The sequence below is a fragment of the Eufriesea mexicana genome, unplaced genomic scaffold (genome assembly GCF_001483705.2).
Source record: "Eufriesea mexicana isolate 0111107269 unplaced genomic scaffold, ASM148370v2 scaffold5190, whole genome shotgun sequence".
NCBI classification, from domain to species: Eukaryota; Metazoa; Arthropoda; class Insecta; order Hymenoptera; family Apidae; genus Eufriesea; species Eufriesea mexicana.
The window spans coordinates 736,454-754,400 of NW_016913149.1; the positions used below are offsets into that span (position 1 = coordinate 736,454).

General features: G+C 27.2%; 5 protein-coding genes across 5 annotated transcripts; 2 read left to right on the forward strand and 3 right to left on the reverse strand.

Moving 5' to 3' along the window:
- Positions 1–5,788: 5,788 nt before the first annotated feature.
- On the forward strand, positions 5,789–6,641 carry LOC108551868 (UPF0669 protein v1g209471-like). The gene is made up of 5 exons (XM_017906211.1): positions 5,789–5,806; positions 5,954–6,078; positions 6,199–6,315; positions 6,379–6,481; positions 6,570–6,641. The coding sequence occupies exons 1-5, from the start codon at positions 5,789–5,791 to the stop codon at positions 6,639–6,641; spliced, it is 435 nt and encodes a 144-aa protein (XP_017761700.1).
- On the forward strand, positions 6,415–10,510 carry LOC108551889 (DNA repair endonuclease XPF mei-9). The gene is made up of 17 exons (XM_017906232.1): positions 6,415–6,481; positions 6,570–6,748; positions 6,839–7,018; positions 7,096–7,276; positions 7,359–7,511; positions 7,590–7,703; positions 7,767–7,915; positions 7,986–8,140; positions 8,225–8,456; positions 8,555–8,726; positions 8,804–8,971; positions 9,055–9,192; positions 9,282–9,497; positions 9,581–9,754; positions 9,833–9,973; positions 10,082–10,273; positions 10,349–10,510. The coding sequence occupies exons 2-17, from the start codon at positions 6,681–6,683 to the stop codon at positions 10,508–10,510; spliced, it is 2,595 nt and encodes an 864-aa protein (XP_017761721.1). The 5' UTR covers positions 6,415–6,481; positions 6,570–6,680.
- Positions 10,511–10,741: 231 nt separating this feature from the next.
- LOC108551902 (peptidyl-prolyl cis-trans isomerase-like 6) lies at positions 10,742–12,951 on the reverse strand. The gene is made up of 10 exons (XM_017906243.1): positions 12,907–12,951; positions 12,644–12,832; positions 12,480–12,542; positions 12,252–12,399; positions 11,969–12,155; positions 11,723–11,873; positions 11,441–11,630; positions 11,171–11,361; positions 10,939–11,084; positions 10,742–10,862 (listed from the first exon to the last, which is right to left on the reverse strand). Exons 1-10 carry the CDS (start codon positions 12,949–12,951, stop codon positions 10,742–10,744), a joined length of 1,431 nt encoding a protein of 476 aa, XP_017761732.1.
- Positions 12,952–14,059: 1,108 nt separating this feature from the next.
- LOC108551869 (zinc finger protein 277) lies at positions 14,060–15,903 on the reverse strand. Its single transcript, XM_017906212.1, has 8 exons — positions 15,891–15,903; positions 15,572–15,794; positions 15,317–15,494; positions 15,037–15,239; positions 14,788–14,950; positions 14,477–14,683; positions 14,265–14,407; positions 14,060–14,180 (listed from the first exon to the last, which is right to left on the reverse strand). The coding sequence occupies exons 1-8, from the start codon at positions 15,901–15,903 to the stop codon at positions 14,060–14,062; spliced, it is 1,251 nt and encodes a 416-aa protein (XP_017761701.1).
- Positions 15,904–16,598: 695 nt separating this feature from the next.
- Alg3 (Alg3, alpha-1,3- mannosyltransferase) lies at positions 16,599–17,909 on the reverse strand. Its single transcript, XM_017906241.1, has one exon. The coding sequence runs from the start codon at positions 17,907–17,909 to the stop codon at positions 16,599–16,601; it is 1,311 nt and encodes a 436-aa protein (XP_017761730.1).
- Positions 17,910–17,947: the final 38 nt, after the last annotated feature.

Here is a 17,947-nt window from a genome sequence, read left to right on the forward strand (position 1 = left end):
TTTTAGAATCTTGGAATGTTGGAATCTTAGAATTATGGAACATTGGAAATTTCGACTTTTGAAACTGTAAATTGTTGAAATTTTAGAATTTTCAAACATTGTAATTTTAGAACTTAGAAAATGAACCTACTGAATCTAACATTAAATACCATGTTTCAGACTACCATTTAATTTTAATTAAACTCAATATTCAAGAATTCTTAGTTTTTAAAATTGTATATGGTGGCCATGCTTCTGATTTGATTCCAATTGTATTTGTATAGAAATAATCATTTCTATATCGCGTATTTTTATAGTATTCAAGTAATATCAGGGAAAATAAATTGAATTTAATTCTGTTTGGATTTCAGAATATCATCTGTTCACATTCACTCGTATAAATATAATGCCTTAAGATAAATAGTTGCACAACTTTTCATCTCCATCGTTTACTTCTCTTGTCGTGCAATTTAAAAGAGAATTTATCGCTTGTACGTACAAGCAGTTGTTTGAACACGCAGTAAAACCAAGAATTGGTGTAACGTTCAGGCATCACGATAACGTTCCGCTAAAATAAAACTAAAAATGATACGAAAAGTACTCGAAGCATTCGTAAACATGTATTCACTCCGCCATGTTTACGATAGCGTGCATCGCGGCATTTCCTTTGGGTCTAGGATAACAACTGTTTTCATTAATAGCTTAATTTCAATAATCGTTTGAACCACACTCTCTGGATCCTTTGGTTTACAAAACGAAACTGTCGCGATAAATTATGTCTATATATTACGATAAGGTCGAACCTTAACAATAAAAGAAAAAAGCGGGAAAAAGCGAGGTTAAATCATTTCACCAGATGTTTTAGTTCAGGTAGATAAATAACAAATAGATCGATACAAAAACGATGTATTATTTGGCAAGAGTAACTAATTATGTTCCTAAACATATACATCTTTCGGTTGTTACGTTGAAAATATTTTTCGCAGTACATAATAATAAACATTTACGAGAATTATTATTAAATATCGCTATATGACATTTCTACATCTACTTTCGCTTTTATATCTACCTTCTCTCTAATAATAATGTATAAACATTGTGATTAATATAAAAAAAAATTAAATTCATAATAATAAGAAAGTCAAAATAATTATGATTTTTTGTCATTTTTTTCTTTAATTATTTCGCATTTATAAATCGTGAAGATTTTATAAATCAAGTAATGACTCGCAAGTATCCGTTTGAATGGCACACAATTATCTCAATGCGAATATCGTTTTGGGACAGTTAAAAATTCAAAAGTCTGTTTATCAATTCTTCTTTTATTTTTTTTAATTCTTTACTACACCTCAACTTTCGAATTTCTGGCACGACCTGTTAAAAAAAAAAGAAGGAAACAACCAAACCGCGATAAAACTCGTTCCTCATGTTCAACGTATACAATTGTCTGTCCTGATATACACGACTCAGTCTATACGAGCAAATTTATTAAAACGTTTTCTGTCCACTTGATTACGCTACGAAATTAGCAAGATGTCGGTATCGAACAACACAGGAGAACGCAGTCGAGTAGTCTCTATATTTCCTAGTAACAAGGATCGCATCCCTAGAATGCACCACAGTGGTCATTTCTCTTTTAAACGTGTAATAAAACGCAAAATAAATAAAGACGTGAAACAGCTAAATATTTGTAATAATTTTTATTAACCTTTACCTACGATAACTTTTGCAACTTCGATGATTTTGAAAGGAATTTCTATTACTGCAATATTATTTTTACCCTCGGTCGATAATATCAATCGTGAAAAATAATGTAAGAAAAAATTAATTCCCTTTTATTATCAGCAAACAGTTGATATAATTGAAAATACGAAATATTTCACGATCGTTATTTAATTTATGAAAATATACTAATATTTCATATTAATAGTTGAAATTACATCAATTTATAATTTTATTCGAGTTTCAAATTATATCTTCACTTTTTATTCTTCCACACAAAAGGCAGTGTCGTTTCTTTTTTACAATTTTTGCCGAACACAAAAAGTAACATGAGTAAGCGAATGAAGAAACAGTAGCAGATACTCATTGCATTCAGAACACACCTCGAATACCACACCAAGTACCTTACGATTACATGGTGTAATTACGCACAATTTCGTACTCTCTTATGTTGCTGAAAGCACTACCAGTGTTATGCACACACGCAAGCGCATCAATTGTATGTTCGTCTTTCAAATATATGCACAATATTCACTTCAGTGGCGCGTACATTAAAACGCACAGACTCATAAGAATAACAAAAACAGAACCCTTATTATTAAGTACACTCCTTACTTTGAAATAGGTGTCCCTTTTTATAAGATCGTTTAGCTTGTACTTCGTCCCGCGACATGTGGTTACTGTATAATTTTTCTTTTACTTTTCCGTTCGTAAATTACATACGATTACAGCTTATTTAGCGTCCTTTCGGAGTTCGTATTTTTAATTATTTTTTTTTTTTTTTTTAGCACTTTTGCGGTAGAAAACTGACCTAAGTTTGTTTCACGTATTTATTATAATAAACCAGTGATAACAGAATACTTCCTGTCGCATTTCGTTCTGCTGACAAATTTGCGAAACCGGAAATACGTATTGTTTTCGCGGTGAAAGCGGCAAAATGTTTTTCAATTCAAGATTCGGCAACCTAACCTACCTCGCGTTCATCTTTTTCCCTCTTCATTACGTCACTTTACCATGTCCTGAAGCTGTACTTGCATACACGTGTGAAAACATTGCTCAATATTCATTCCCTTTCTTTCAAATAAATTCATTAATAGCTCCTACTTCAATCGGATTTTCCAGGTGAAACGAAATACCCTTTTTTAGAGCAAAACGGAAGAATCCGCGGAGTAATCTATTAAAATCAAGGAATCCATCTATCTAAATCAAAGAATCTACGTTCCTCTGCAAAAAAGGATTTGCGTTCTCGATACTTCAGAACCGGTAGTGAAACAAAGCATACGCGATGATTTTTACAAGATAAGAAACGCTCGGTACTCACCATGCAGAAGAACTTCACGTTGGCGTTACGCCCGCGCACGAAAACAATTTAGAGACGTACACCAAAAAATCCGTAAATGTGTGTTGTGATCCTGTTTGTCAGAAGAGATTCCTCTGAAACGTAGTCTTGTCGTTTTTCTCGGTCTGGTTACCGTCACAGGCGTAGATGGACAGCCGGCGAATAGAAAAACCTCACACGCGTGGTCCTGCGATGGAGAGTAAAAAAAGAACGTTACGCGATGAATCGAAGTCAAGTGCAATACACACACGAGCAACCGCACGGCGCGCGGGTTCAGCGGCCGACTGAAAGGATGCAGTCGCTTTTGGTCCGCCATAGTCCGCTCACGGACCCCTGTGGCCCCTCGTGGTCCGGCCAACCCCCCACCATGCTACTACACAGAGACAAAGCAGCTGCGCGCGCACCTATACATTTTTTGACCCTCCGCCATTCTCCCTTCCCTCTTGCCCCCACTCTACCACCCTTAGGCTTGATTCACCGCGTACCGTCCCCTAAGTTGTTCGTTCGTACACACATGCATACTGTCTAGCGATAGGGTCGATTCACGAAAAATCTATAATTTTTGAGTCATTGGAAAAATAAATCTTGTACTTCAAGAAATTCAACGAAAGAATTGTGTTGTATTATCAATAACATAAAATATGATTTTTAAATATTTCTAATCTTTAATACGTGTAGGTTAAATATAAATATTTGAAATTAAATAAAATAAAAGTATTTGTGATTGTGTTTGAAAAAGTTATTAAAATAACTTTACTTCATTGCAAAACATATACACATGTTATATAAATTTATAATATAGAAATAGTTTAGTTTATTTAGTTCCACATATAGAAATATGAAATAATTTAAATATAATAATACAAAAACTTGAGATGATTAATTCAAAATTGAAGACTTTCTAAAATATTATTATCGGTATTCATAATTAATCATAAGTCAGAGTCTTGAAAACAAATCGAGAGGGTATTGCTCCCATCGCTAAAGGCACCGTACACATTGCTATCCAAGAGTCCTTAGTCGACACTCTCGTCCACGCTACCGCTCACCCCCTCTTTCTCCTACTTGTGGACTCGTCATAGGTCCTGTTTACACCCCGCGAGAAGGAGAGACTGTTACCGGTCTGGTAGCTTATATCGATGTAGGAAAAAGTATATACCGGCCGATCCTATTGCACTGATGGAATCGAGGTAACCGCGTTGCAATTCGACGGACCAGTGGTAGCAAAGAACGTGCATACGATGACGACCTTCTAATACATTTTGATAACGCATTATTTGCGTAATAAAAAAATGTGCAATATGTATTTTTTGCATCATGAAAAATAATGCAAACTATATCTCAAACTATTAAGGTCGAAACTAACTACAGAATTAAAAACAAATAGGATTATTGGTAAATTTATTTTATTGACTTGATTTTTCGATTGCTGTAATAACTAAAGTTTTGTTCATTATTGGTTTGTGCAAATATTCATAATGTCAATGTTACTTATATTTATTTATAATTAAATAAAGTTTCCTGATAATCTTAAAAATGAGAATCATGTTAACATTGAATTATGCTAACATATAATTGACAAATTATAAAGAATATTTAATTTTGTTATAAGTATAATACACCTTTACGAAACATTATCATCAGTATACATTTCTCCTCATATGCATAAAATGAACGAGTCATTTCCCTTAGCGCCTAATTATTATAATTAATTCCTATTACAAAACAGTAATTATTATACTTCATTTCCTAATAGTGATGCACCGGATATAGTGCTTGATTGCAAAGAGTTAGATGCGAGCAACAAGGGGTCTATAAATGAAAGCTTTGATACGTGTTAAACATTGTCATAGATTATATGAACAATAATGCATACATGTAAATAAGTACAAATAAGTAAAAATACGTATGATTTTGATTGTATGAGTCCCTAACTGCATTAATACACATGACTTCGAGTAATTAAATTTTTAATATTTTTTGTACATTGCTTTGTATTGTATATATGTATATCAATTTTTATTTTAAATTTTTTATTTCATTGAAAAATGCAAATAATATTACAAATAATGTTATGTAGAAGAAACTGAACTATTATTTTATTTAACATTACGAAACATTTTCTAATTGATTTACTACTAAATATCATCATACGATTGGTTATGTGAAAACGTATTTTCTCTAAATAAAAAGGTAATAGAAAGATAAGAAGAAAGAACGTATATACAAATGTATATATTATACAGAATAATTATGTATATATGTATATATACATTGTTACATAAAATTTATTATCATCTATATAGATACATATAAATATATTTCTTACACCTGTCAAACATTCAATTAATGCAATTTTATGACATTTAGATCACAATACATACTACACCAAAAATAAGCTGTATACGATATAAACAAATTTTTTTATAAATTTCGTATAACATACTGTAATTTATTTGGAAAAATATATATAACCTTATTTTTGTACAAAGGTGAGTTACTGATCTCAAATATATTAACCTCAAATACTCCTTTCTAAATCTAACGTTAAAGATCGGTACAAAATATTTTAATCGATCATTTTTTTAATACAATTAATATAATCAGATATTGCAGAATTTTATAAAAGTTAATGATTTAAATTGGTAATATGATAATTAATTTGTATCCTCTGTTTACTTAAGAATTGCATACAAGAAAGGTTAATAAAATGGTATCTTTGCAGCAAAAGTTTTAAACATTACAACAATGAAGGTTGTATTTTTTGTATGTTGATCATGTTAAAATTCATTATACTATGAGGAATATATTTATTTTTTTCACTTTGGTAAGAATGTTTTTCATTTATTTATAATTTGGGATATTTATATATTTATACTACTTTAAGATTATTAAAATGTTTCATTTTACCAGGTATCCTGTGTGTTAGCTGATGAACATAAGTTATTACATTATGCAACTGGTGAAGTCGTAGGAGGTTCATATAATTATTATAGTTTAGCTGATGATTGTGGTATTAAAATAGTATTAATATCTGAGTAAGTAAATTATTAAAATAAAGTTATATTAATAATTAATTTAACTTAAAATTAACACTTAAGATTAAAATTTATTTGTTTAATAGGACAATATAATTTTTTGTACTATATACTTTGTAGGACTGGAGATGCAGATTTATATGTTTCACAAATAATAACAAAACCAACTTATGAACCAGATCAGTATTGTTTTCAATCTGCTACCTGTGCAGAAGATATTGTTGTTATCCCTAATAGGTATATCAAATATAATTTTTATCAAATATTTACCTAAGTATTGATAAATGTATCATTTTTTAGTTCTAAAAGACCAATTAATATAGGTGTTTATGGACATCCATCATATGAGAATAGTAAATACATTCTTGTAGTATTTCAAATAACAGAAATTGATAATGATCAGGTATATATTAAAATTAGAAATATTAAGAATGCATAATACATAATGTAGTTTCCATTGAAATATTTTATACAATTAAATACTATTTCAGGAACAAGAACCATTAATTTCAACATCCATTACCTGGTACCTATTGGATTTACTATTCCGCATATTATTTTGATGTGTATTATGACATAGTACGTAATTTTTTTAATTAATCATGTTGGAATATGAGAATCAAATGTTTTTGGAAATTCTCCATGAAGATGGATTGGTTATTACTGCCAAGTAATTATTCCACTTTTTGTATATTACATGAAATATGATTATTTTATTTCTCACATATTTTCACATATTCATGCCAATATGTTATTTCAGAGGCCTTGGTATAGAAACTGTATTTGTAAATATATTAAGAGCTTATATAGATCCAGGAAACTTAATTATAGTTTTAGGGGCTACAAGTCATGATGAACAGTACTTCATTGATTTTCTAAAAAATTATGGGCTTAAACAGTTACCTCGTGTTGTAACTTCTGAATGTTCTTCTGACGAAAGGTTTACATTATAATACTCCATCTTGTATTGAAAATTTAGTTTTATATTTTTGTCTTCTTATTTTCTAATAATTACAGGGAAGTAATGTATTTAGAAGGTGGTGTGTTATTTATGTCAGGTCCGATTCTTGTAGTGGATTTATTAAAAAAGAGGGTTCCATTAAATTTAGTTACTGGAATTCTTGTATATAGAGCACATAATATCCTAAATTCATATCAAGAAGCATTTGCTCTTCGTTTATATAGACAGCATAATAAAGTAAGTAATAAAATAATTAAAAGAAAATTAGACAGAGCTATTATACGATTACTATTTCTTTTAACTTTATGAATTCTTATAGACTGGTTTTATTAAAGCCTTTACTAATTCTGCATTGGCATTTACTGTTGGATATTCGCGAGTGGAACGAGTAATGAAAGCTTTATTTGTTAAAAAATTATATTTATGGCCGCGTTTTCACACGCTTGTAAATAGTAGTTTAGAAAAACATAAGGTAATAATATTATATAATTATATTACAATATATCATGAACTTTACTGTAAAGAAGTTACATTACAAAATTTTATTTAGCCTGATGTCATTGAACTACATGTAAAAATCACATCAAAGATGTTAAACATTCAAACTTCTTTACTTGATGTAATGAATTATATAATTAAAGAGTTAAAAAGACTCAATAAATATGTAAGTACGAAATTTTATTAAAGTATTAAATTATATAATTATACATATATTATATTTTTATAGTTAGATTTAGATGATTTAACTGTTGAAAATGCGATAGCTAAGAAGTTTCATAAGCAATTACAGTCACAATTAGATCCTATTTGGCATCAACTTAGTTATACTTCAAAACAATTGTTATCTGATTTGAAAACATTACGTGCTCTTCTTGCGTAAGTATCATAGAAGTTAAAAAATAATTTATTAATTTCTGACAAAAAAGTACATAAAAATATAATATAGATGTTTAACATATGAGGATTGTGTGTCATTTTATGTAATGTTAAATCGCTTACGTACTATGGAATATGCTGTAAAAAATAGTGGTTGGTTGATGTTAGATTCTGTAGATATTTTATTTAAAAATGCGAAGGACAGAGTTTACAATGAAAAAAATGGTGAGCATGTTTGCATAAATTTACCACTTAAAAAATGATTTACATTATGTGAATTTTAATACTATACAAATTGATTTTATATAGAATTAAAACCTGAAACTACTCCAAAATGGACTGCTTTAAGGGAAGTATTACTTGAAATTCAGAATGATAGTAAAAAAAAAGAAAATAACAAAAATATTGAAAAAGTTCTTATTTTGGTACATGATCGAAATATTTGTTATCAGTTAAGAAATTATTTAACTATGGGAGCCAATGAATATTTACTTTATGAAGCAATGAGAAAACTTTCTCATAAGGAAATACAAACAACGAGGTATATAAGAATTTAAAAATTAAATTTTTTATTTGAAAGGTGATAGATACAAGTAAAATATTTTAATTCTTATTCATACACTTAATTTACTTTAATAGTGAAACAAATGTAGAGGAACCGTCTACATCGACGGAGAAAGCCGAGAATGATACAAATGAAGAACAGGATTCTTATGTATTAACACTATCTCAAAAAGTTAAAGAAGGAAGTCAGTCTAATTCAACAACTGAGGAAATCATGCATGAGACTTTATTCGAAGAATGTTCACAAGTAAAATTATAGTTCATTGCATATATGATATAATATGTATAAAATGTAAAAAAATTCAGTATGTACTATTCCTTCAGATTGCAGATTTGGATTTAACTAACATAAATGCAGATACACCTGTTATTTTGATACAGACTTTAAAAAAAGATGGTGACCCAATGGCATTGCAGCGTGCCTTAACAGAACATATGCCAACTAACATTATTATGTACATAGCAGATGTATCTGCTATACGACAAATTGAAGTATGCACAAAATTAACAAAACATTTTTCAATATATTAATAAAGTGTAATTATAATTGTTAAATATACATATTTTTTATGTAGGTTTATCAAAATAACAATTCATCAATAGATTTAAAAGTATATTTTTTAATCTATGGAGGCTCTGTAGAAGAACAAGAATATCTCACGTCTTTAAGACGAGAAAAAGAAGCATTTCATACATTGATTAATACTAAAACTGTATGTTTGTCTATTTTAAGTAAACTTTTACATTACATAAACTATATATTATATATATTCAATGTAACACAACTACATTTTTATCTTAGAAAATGGTTATTCCTAGCGACCAAGATGGAAAAACTGAAGATTGTTTAAGTCTTGCAATACAATCAGAAGCAGATGAAATAAATACGCGTAAAGGTGGTGTATCAACGAAGCCTGAAATTCCTAATTCAGTCATAGTTGATATGAGAGAATTTAGAAGTGAACTGCCTGCAATACTTTATACACGAGGAATGAATATTGAACCTGTAACCTTGCAGGTACAAGAGAATTTTAAATGATTTAAAAGATATAATACTAATTATTTCAATTTTTAATGATTAATTTTTTACTTCGTCTATAGGTGGGAGATTACATTTTGTCACCAGACATTTGCGTTGAAAGGAAAAGTATTTCTGATTTAATTGGTTCTTTAAACAGTGGCAGATTGTATAATCAGGCTGTTGCTATGACAAGACATTATAATAAACCAATGCTTCTGATCGAATTTGATCCAAATAAACCATTCTGTTTCCAAGTATATATAATTTGTATATTCCACGGTAGTAATTCCTTACAATTTTAAGTTTATTAAAATTAATCTTTTTAATTACAGGGATACTATTATGCTAGTAAAGATGTTCAAAATATGTTTATTACCTCAAAACTTCAACTTTTAACTTTACATTTTCCTCGTTTAAAACTTGTGTGGTCACCTGGGCCCCATGCAACAGCACAGTTATTTGAAGAATTAAAGGTAATGAATTTAAATTATAATTGTTATTGTATTTTATAAATATTTATGAATTAAAACTAACATGTTAATTTTATTTTATTCCTGTTACATTTACATTTACATTTATAGCAAGGAAGAGACCAACCAAGTGCGACAGAAGCTGCACAAATTGGACTTGAAGAAAATAAAGAAATACCAGTAGAAAAATATAATCCTCGAATTCAAGATTTTGTTGCGAAATTACCCGGAGTTACTACTAAAAATTTACATTTAATATTAAATAAAGGACAGTCGTTAGATAATCTTAATACACTTACAAAAGTATGTACTACAACTTATATCTTGTAAATTATTTAGAAAATAGTATATTCAATAATACAAATATTTTATGTTTAGGAAGAACTTACTGAATTGCTTAAAAATAGAAATGAAGCTCAAATGTTATATAATGCATTTCACGAAAAATGTTCTCCAGCAGAAGAGAAATTGAATACAAATGGTAAAAAATTTATATCTAAAGGTCGAGGAAAAAGACTGTTCAGCAAAATCAAGCAGTAATATTTTACCTTTAAAACATTAATTGTGTATATCTTAGGTTTGTATTAAGTGTAAAATTTACATATTACCATATATTATATAAAGATTTGTGCATGTATAAATTTTCATAAAAAATAAAAAATAATATATTTTTATGTATTAAAAGTATAATTTTTTTATTATATTTTTAAATTTATGTTTTTAATCACTTAGAAATTCTAAATCAATTTTATAATGAACATGAATAATTTTTTATTCTTGAATTTCAAAAGTTCTCATTAAACATACTATAGCTTTATTTAATATTTCTTCTAGTAATGACATGCAATCTTCAGAGACTAATATATTATTGACATGGTTTACTTCAAACATTCTGTAATTATAAAATATGGAAATATAATTCAATAAAAACATCTATTTCTTTTTTGATCAAAAATTGAACTACATACTTCCTGATTTTTGAATAGCGGCATTTCTGAAAAATTAAAGATTTCGTTTCGGCCTTTTCAATAGCTTTCAATGATATTTCGTGTGCAATTTTTAATACTTTATGTATAACTGCATGAGTATTCAATGAAATATGTTGTAAACAAAACTAAATAGATTATACATATGTAATATTAGATATGTAAATATTAAATTTTTACGAAATAAAATTTTTAATTTAAATATTTAACTTACTTCATTATGTTCATGATGAAAGATATAAGCTAAAATAATCTTTGAAATTTCTGATACAAATATAATTTTTTCTCGTTCAGTCATTGTATCTGGTCGAAAATTCAGTAATAAATCATGAAGTTTAGTAGTTGTTGTATCATATTTTGCCATACCAATTAAATATATTTTTTCATAAACACGCATATCCATTCCTATAAAAAATTGTACATATCTTTATTTATGAAAGTATGATATGTTAGTACTTCAAAAGAACCTTTCATCTCTAAATACCTGGTTCATAATCACTTGAAAGACAGTAAAGACCATTTAAATACTGTTCAGCTATCAAAAGTGATTTAGTATCACGAACATCTACCTTATCAACAATATTATCAAGCCATGGTGTGATAGAGCAGAAATTAAATGCACTGTCACTGACTCTTACATTTTCTCCTTCCATGCTTATTGGTGATGAATGTTCCTAAAATAAAATAATTATATATATTCAAATTGGAATAAAATGAAATAGAATAAAATATTTTTATGACTATAATTGATTTTAAATATACTAACAAAAAAGATCTTTGATTCAGTTTCCATCTTAATTTCATCACCAAAAATATATTCTCCACATCGTGAAATTATTACCTGTTTAATAGGATGTTCATAATATGTTGAAATATTTTCTAATATTTTTAGAGTTCTAGCACCATCTACAAGCTGTCTTTGATAAATTAATAAATTAAATTATCTTTCACAATGAATGTTATTTTTATGACTTTAGTCACATAAGAATTAAAATTACATTATTTTACTTACCCAAAAGCAACATAGAAATAATTCATCCACGGATTTGGTTTTAAACATATAATAAACTGTGATTTGTTACAATGTTTTCCATTATTTACTATAGAAAGAACTCCTCTACGATCATGAGGGATACAATAAGATTCATCAGGTATTTCAACATTTGCAGTATTTTCATTGATTAGGTGTGATTCAAATCCTATAAAAAATAAAAACTTACAACAGAATTAACAATATTTGTTAATTGAAAATTTAATAATGCTACATGAAAAATTTAAGTAATATTTGATTGTACCTCCACATTGGATCCATCCATTTTTTACAATACGATGCAAATGTGTATTTATATAATAAGCATCTTTATAACATTCTTTCACTTCATCATATCCAGTACAAAGATTTAGAAAGTATTGACAAGTTAATGGTAACAAATCAGAATATAGCTAAAATAATATTATATTTAGTATAAGTATTTTGTAATATAGTATTGCTCTGCAAAATGAAATTACATGTAAATTCTTACCACAAATACAAATGAACCAATAGTTGAATTATTTAACGAAAATGTGAAATAAACATATTTCCTCTAAAATTAAACAATCTTATGTTAATGTATAATTTATATTATGAGAGTATCCTGTGGAATAAATTAATAAAATTGTTCATACACAGCCAAAAGCAATTTACTTTAGATTTTTCGATAAATTGTTTACAACGTTCTGTAGCGAGATTTTCATAAAATTCTACTCCAACAGGTAAACTAAAGATATAATTTTGACTTATATAGCGTAAAAATTCCACATCACTTCCAAGAAATTCATCATTAATAAAAACAGCAACAGTTTGTGTTAATGACCACATTTTTCCTCCGATTTGCTAAAGAATTATAAACATAAGTTATAATCGGAATTTGTCGGTATCGGAACATAGAATATTAACAATTCATTTACTCTTTTCATTTTATGAATGTATTCGTGCCATTCTATTTGAAACATTTCTATAATTTGCGGAATGAAAAACTTAAATGGCAAATGCTGATATAATTTTTCTGCACATATTCGTGCTTTCTGAAAAGCAATGGTATTTACAATACCTACTATTTTAATTTTAATACAATCATTTTTTAAAGAACTTAAACAATAATTTTTAAGTAGTTCTCTTCTATCATTATTTTGCATAATTATAAAAATTAATTTTAATTTTCTTCAAACAAGTTTCTTGAATAATAATCTGAAATCAACTTGGAAATAAAAATATATATATATTAAAATATATATATAAAAATATATATATATGTATATATAAATTATAATTTAAATTTTATATTTCTCGCTGTATCATATAACAAATATATATTGCTATGACATTTTTTAACTGAAGTTATGCAAGATTAGCAAGAAAAAGTGAAAAACACATTTAAACATATATTGTCACGCTCGAGCTGAAACTCGAATTTTATCTATATCTCAAAAATTATTAAACGATTCTTCAACTCGCAATTACTCGCAACTGATAAGTAGAATAAATTGTACCATCACCTATTAATTAGTTTATTCAGTTAAGGTACTGAAAGTAGTCTTCAGGCTTCTGATAACTAGAGGAATAAGATGCTAAAATCAGCTCGAAGTCCATATATAACATATTAGGTATACTAAAATTCTGATTAATGTAAATGCTAATCCAGTCACACTTGAGATTATCCAAATTTTCTTCAGTCCAGTGTTATTCGAATGTTTGATAATACTGGCGTTCTAGCAGTTATAATTCTTCAAAAACTGTTCCTTTGCTCTCTTGATATCTAGTGATTCAAGTATTTAATATGGACATTATTATATTTTTCTGTAATATTTTATTTATTCTTGTTTAAAGCTTTCATTTAATAGTTATTTAAAAATACAACTTTAATATTGTATATTAATAGAATTTTATGAACGTTTCCATTAATTAATATTTAAACATATGTTATATGTTAAAAGTTTAATTTTCTTACAAAAATATATATGATATAACTCAACTAATATTTACAGCAATGTCACTATCATATTCATCCTAATATGAATATTAAAACATAATAACATCTTTTTGTATTTTAGAAAGATTTTATTAGTTAGGTGTTTCATACATTACTTCTGTTGTATTTTCAGTATCACTTTCTTCATCACTAGTACTACTTGTATCCAAATTATACAGAAAGGATTCATTTTCATTCATAGGGAAATAAAATCTGAAAATTTATGAAATTAATAAAAAAAACTAAAAATTAATTTAATAAATTATGATTTCATATTGTGATTTCATAAATACTAACTCTGGTTGATCCCACATTTTTTGTGAAGGTATCTTAAAATGATTTTCTTCTTTCATATGTTTCAAAACATTATCTACTTTTGTTTCACAAAAAACGCATTGTTGTAAATGAATTTGTCTCCTAACATAATTAACTACTTTTACCTGTTTCAAAACCATAATTTAACATATTAGCATTTTTTTTTTTACCAATACATCATATACCAATCTTACTTTTTGATAAAATGTTAAATTTTTTGATGCGGTTCTAAAATCAAAATCATGTTCTATCTTCATGTGTGCCAGAATAAGGTGAAAATGTTTATTACTGTAATTGCAGAACAAACATGATATACCAATGCCTTCATCATTCCAATCTGACCAAGTATCTTCATCTTCATTTTCACTACTTTGATCTTCTACCACATCATTTTCTTTACTCTAAATGTAATAAAGATTAAAATATTTATTTCATATGTATATTTACTATTAAAGTTTTTATCAATGCATCTTATATGTATTAATATATTTAAATAATATAATACCTGCTTATGTCTCCATGACTTTCCAGGTTCTAAATAATTATTTATATAAAATTTGTCATATTCCTTATTATTAGGATTTATTCTTTTATGAAGTTTCTTACGCATATGTTCTTTCAAAGCTGTACGATCTTTAAATAATTTTTCACAATATATGCATATTAAACTGAAAAATATATATTTGGAAATATATAACTTAATCATGATGTTTACATATCTATAACTTAATTAAAATATTTTTTTATATCTTACTTTTCAATGGTAGTTTGAATTTTATCTAAAAATTCATCTATGAATACTAAATTATCTGGTTTACCAAGATATAAATTATGTTTTTGGGCTAAGTGCTTTATATATATAATACGTGAACCTGAAAATTCCATCCGACAAAAAATACAACCACGTTTAAAATTAGTATCTGTTCTTTCTCTTGCTTGTTCTGATAAAGCCCATTCCTTAAAACAATAAAATATAATCTTCTGTTATATTCTACAATTAATTTTATATAATACTTTCATAAATTGTTAAATACCAGTTTTGCTCTATGTATCTCATCTCTTAAAGTTTTATCTTCTGAAATACAATCAGAAAGTAAAAAATATTTTTCATTTTTACTCGGTTTCCCATCAGGAGTACAATCCATTAACATTGTTGTACAGAATTTAGTCAAAGGCTCTTCCTTAAATTTAATACTCCAATAATGGATATAGCTGAAAGTAATCAAAATTTTCAGTTATATAAAAAATTTAATTCTTAACAAAAATTATTTCATGTAAATTAATCAAACCTTTTTAAACTAGCAATATTCCAAATATCTCCTATTACAAGTCGATGTTCTTTAAATAAATGAGTCAAGAGCTCTTTTTCATTTTCAGGAAGAGTAAATTTTCCATCGCACAAAACACATTTTGTGTCATACGGTTTATCATCAAGTCCAACAAATTGAGATTTATATACAGTTCGATCGTTAGTAAAAACACTGTTTGTGGGTAACAAATCTTTATATTTTTCTATAATATAATATTATACAATTATCTTCAAATTTTATTTTCTACTTGCACATCTTTTACAAAGATGAACGAAGCATAAATATATAAAGCAAATACCTTTAGAACTCATAACTATTAAAATTTAAAAATATTTGAAATAAATATATAGTTTATAAAATTCAGAAACTGTCTTTATAAAAGGTTAAGTATCAGTAATTTTGGGCGATATACGATTACATTTATCGAAATAAAATTTTTGTTTGTCTTTCTTTAAAGGTTTTAAAGAAATCTATTATTTTGTATTTTGATTAAATAATTCCACAAAAATAGTGAAGAACATCATTATTTGTTAGCGATCGATTGTTCTTTCAAAGAACTAATGTAATCACATGTTCCCATCGTTCTGTCAAAATGTGTGGTTCTTATTGGATAAAATTAGAATGTTATCTTTCCCTGAAACATTTGAATATAAGATAAATAGTTCATTAAATGTGACGATATAATTTTTATTCTGCATTACATTCAATACACACGACGAAATAGATATTTGAATTATAGTAACTCTAATCGCAATAATTAATTTTAATAATGTATACGAATTGTATTACTTCCAATAATGAAGGGATATAATTATTACATAATTAACAATTACAATGTTTATATATTTTGTATATGTAATAAGATTTTAATATTTGTAATACTTATTCAGTAAAATTTAGAAATGATTCTTTTAAGATACATGTTGCAACTTGCAATAAATTATTTCTAAAAATAAATATATGATAAGGGAGAAAGGAAAAGTAAGCATATATTATTTTAAAATCTTTATTTCTCTTTTCTGTTATTAAATTTATTTTTCATAAGACTAAATAATAATATCAAATGACATGTATGTAATGAAATGCTACTAAAAGTTGTACTTGGATAAATGTTCCAACATAATTCTATAATGCCCAAAATAGTTAATTTTATCACAGTCTTATAATCTGTACACCATGCAATATAAGGCAAAGTATGATAATACCATATGTAGAATTGATAATGCAATGATCTACTAAATGTTATACCAATAAAATTTGCAACAAACATTGGAAAAATAAATAATTGACTCATGAGTGACATATCTATTTTTTCTTTCTTTTTTAACTGAGGTTGTAAGTTTTTCTCCATATACTTTAGTTTTGCATATGATTTCATATACTTTATCCATGTTGGTATACAATAAATTAAAGTTAATATATGCAGTACTAACAATAATATATGAAAATATGGGTGAATAAAAACATGTTCTGATAGAAATCTCCAGTTTACAGTCCATTTAAACTCAAAAATCCTTCCAAAATTAAAAGCACTTTTTATATATGAAAATGGATTACTCAAGAGAAAAGGAAAACCTAATATTAATTGAATTAATGCACAGATGAATAAATGTATTATTGTTTTAAACATTCCTAAATTACATATATAAGCTGTGAGAAGTGCTGGTGCAAATAATAAAATGTTCATTTTTACAGACACAGCCATGCTGTAGAAAATACTGCCTAAATACCATTGATCATCTAAAAATGCATTAAGACTAGCAAATAACAGTATCATTGCAATTGGATCATTAAAAAGTCTTAAAATAAATATAGAATGAATTCTGTAAGATGTACAACACATAATGATTAATACATATGGAGGAACTTTTTTAGTTTTCGCATAAATTCGAAAAACTAACATAAGCAACACAATATAAAGAACTGCAAAGAAGTACTGTGCTACTTTTATGTTTGTTCCATGTTCCGTGATGAAATATAATATAGAGAAGATATAAACAAATCCTGCAGGATAGACTAACGGTCCAGTATCACCTTTTAATTTCGAGTAATCCAATGTTCCATTTAAAAAACCTTCTACTTCTTGCATGTACGCTTTCCAGTCGATTTCGGTGTACGGTACTCTTTCAATAACCAATACATTCAGAATGATTTCCAAAATGATGAGCAGTCTTCCAATTAAAAATAATTTTCTTGGATCTGTGAATAAGGAAATAAATTTTCCCCATTCTAAATAATCTTCATACCAATTTTTGGTATTTTTCTTTGATAATTTTATTGAGTTGAGGTTAGACCGAAATTCTCTGCGCGGCGCCATATTGCTACAAGTGCACGTGTGTACTATTTCACTTCTGA

Coding starts and splice junctions, on each gene's coding strand:
- Alg3 (XM_017906241.1), bottom strand. CDS start 17,909: ATGGCGCCGCGCAGAGAATTTCGGTCTAACCTCAACTCAATAAAATTA.
- LOC108551902 (XM_017906243.1), bottom strand. CDS start 12,951: ATGTTTCAAATAGAATGGCACGAATACATTCATAAAATGAAAAGA. Junction 12,833..12,906: donor ACATTCATAAAATGAAAAGA/GTAAATGAATTG, acceptor ATAATTCTTTAG/CAAATCGGAGGAAAAATGTG. Junction 11,874..11,968: donor TATTTCTATGTTGCTTTTGG/GTAAGTAAAATA, acceptor AATTTATCAAAG/ACAGCTTGTAGATGGTGCTA.
- LOC108551869 (XM_017906212.1), bottom strand. Junction 14,951..15,036: donor ATTCAAACTACCATTGAAAA/GTAAGATATAAA, acceptor TATATTTTTCAG/TTTAATATGCATATATTGTG. Junction 14,684..14,787: donor AGTCATGGAGACATAAGCAG/GTATTATATTAT, acceptor TATTACATTTAG/AGTAAAGAAAATGATGTGGT.
- LOC108551868 (XM_017906211.1), top strand. Junction 6,079..6,198: donor AAAATAGTATTAATATCTGA/GTAAGTAAATTA, acceptor TATACTTTGTAG/GACTGGAGATGCAGATTTAT. Junction 6,316..6,378: donor ATTGTTGTTATCCCTAATAG/GTATATCAAATA, acceptor ATCATTTTTTAG/TTCTAAAAGACCAATTAATA.
- LOC108551889 (XM_017906232.1), top strand. CDS start 6,681: ATGTTGGAATATGAGAATCAAATGTTTTTGGAAATTCTCCATGAAGAT. Junction 7,512..7,589: donor GTAGTTTAGAAAAACATAAG/GTAATAATATTA, acceptor AATTTTATTTAG/CCTGATGTCATTGAACTACA. Junction 9,755..9,832: donor ATAAACCATTCTGTTTCCAA/GTATATATAATT, acceptor TTTTAATTACAG/GGATACTATTATGCTAGTAA.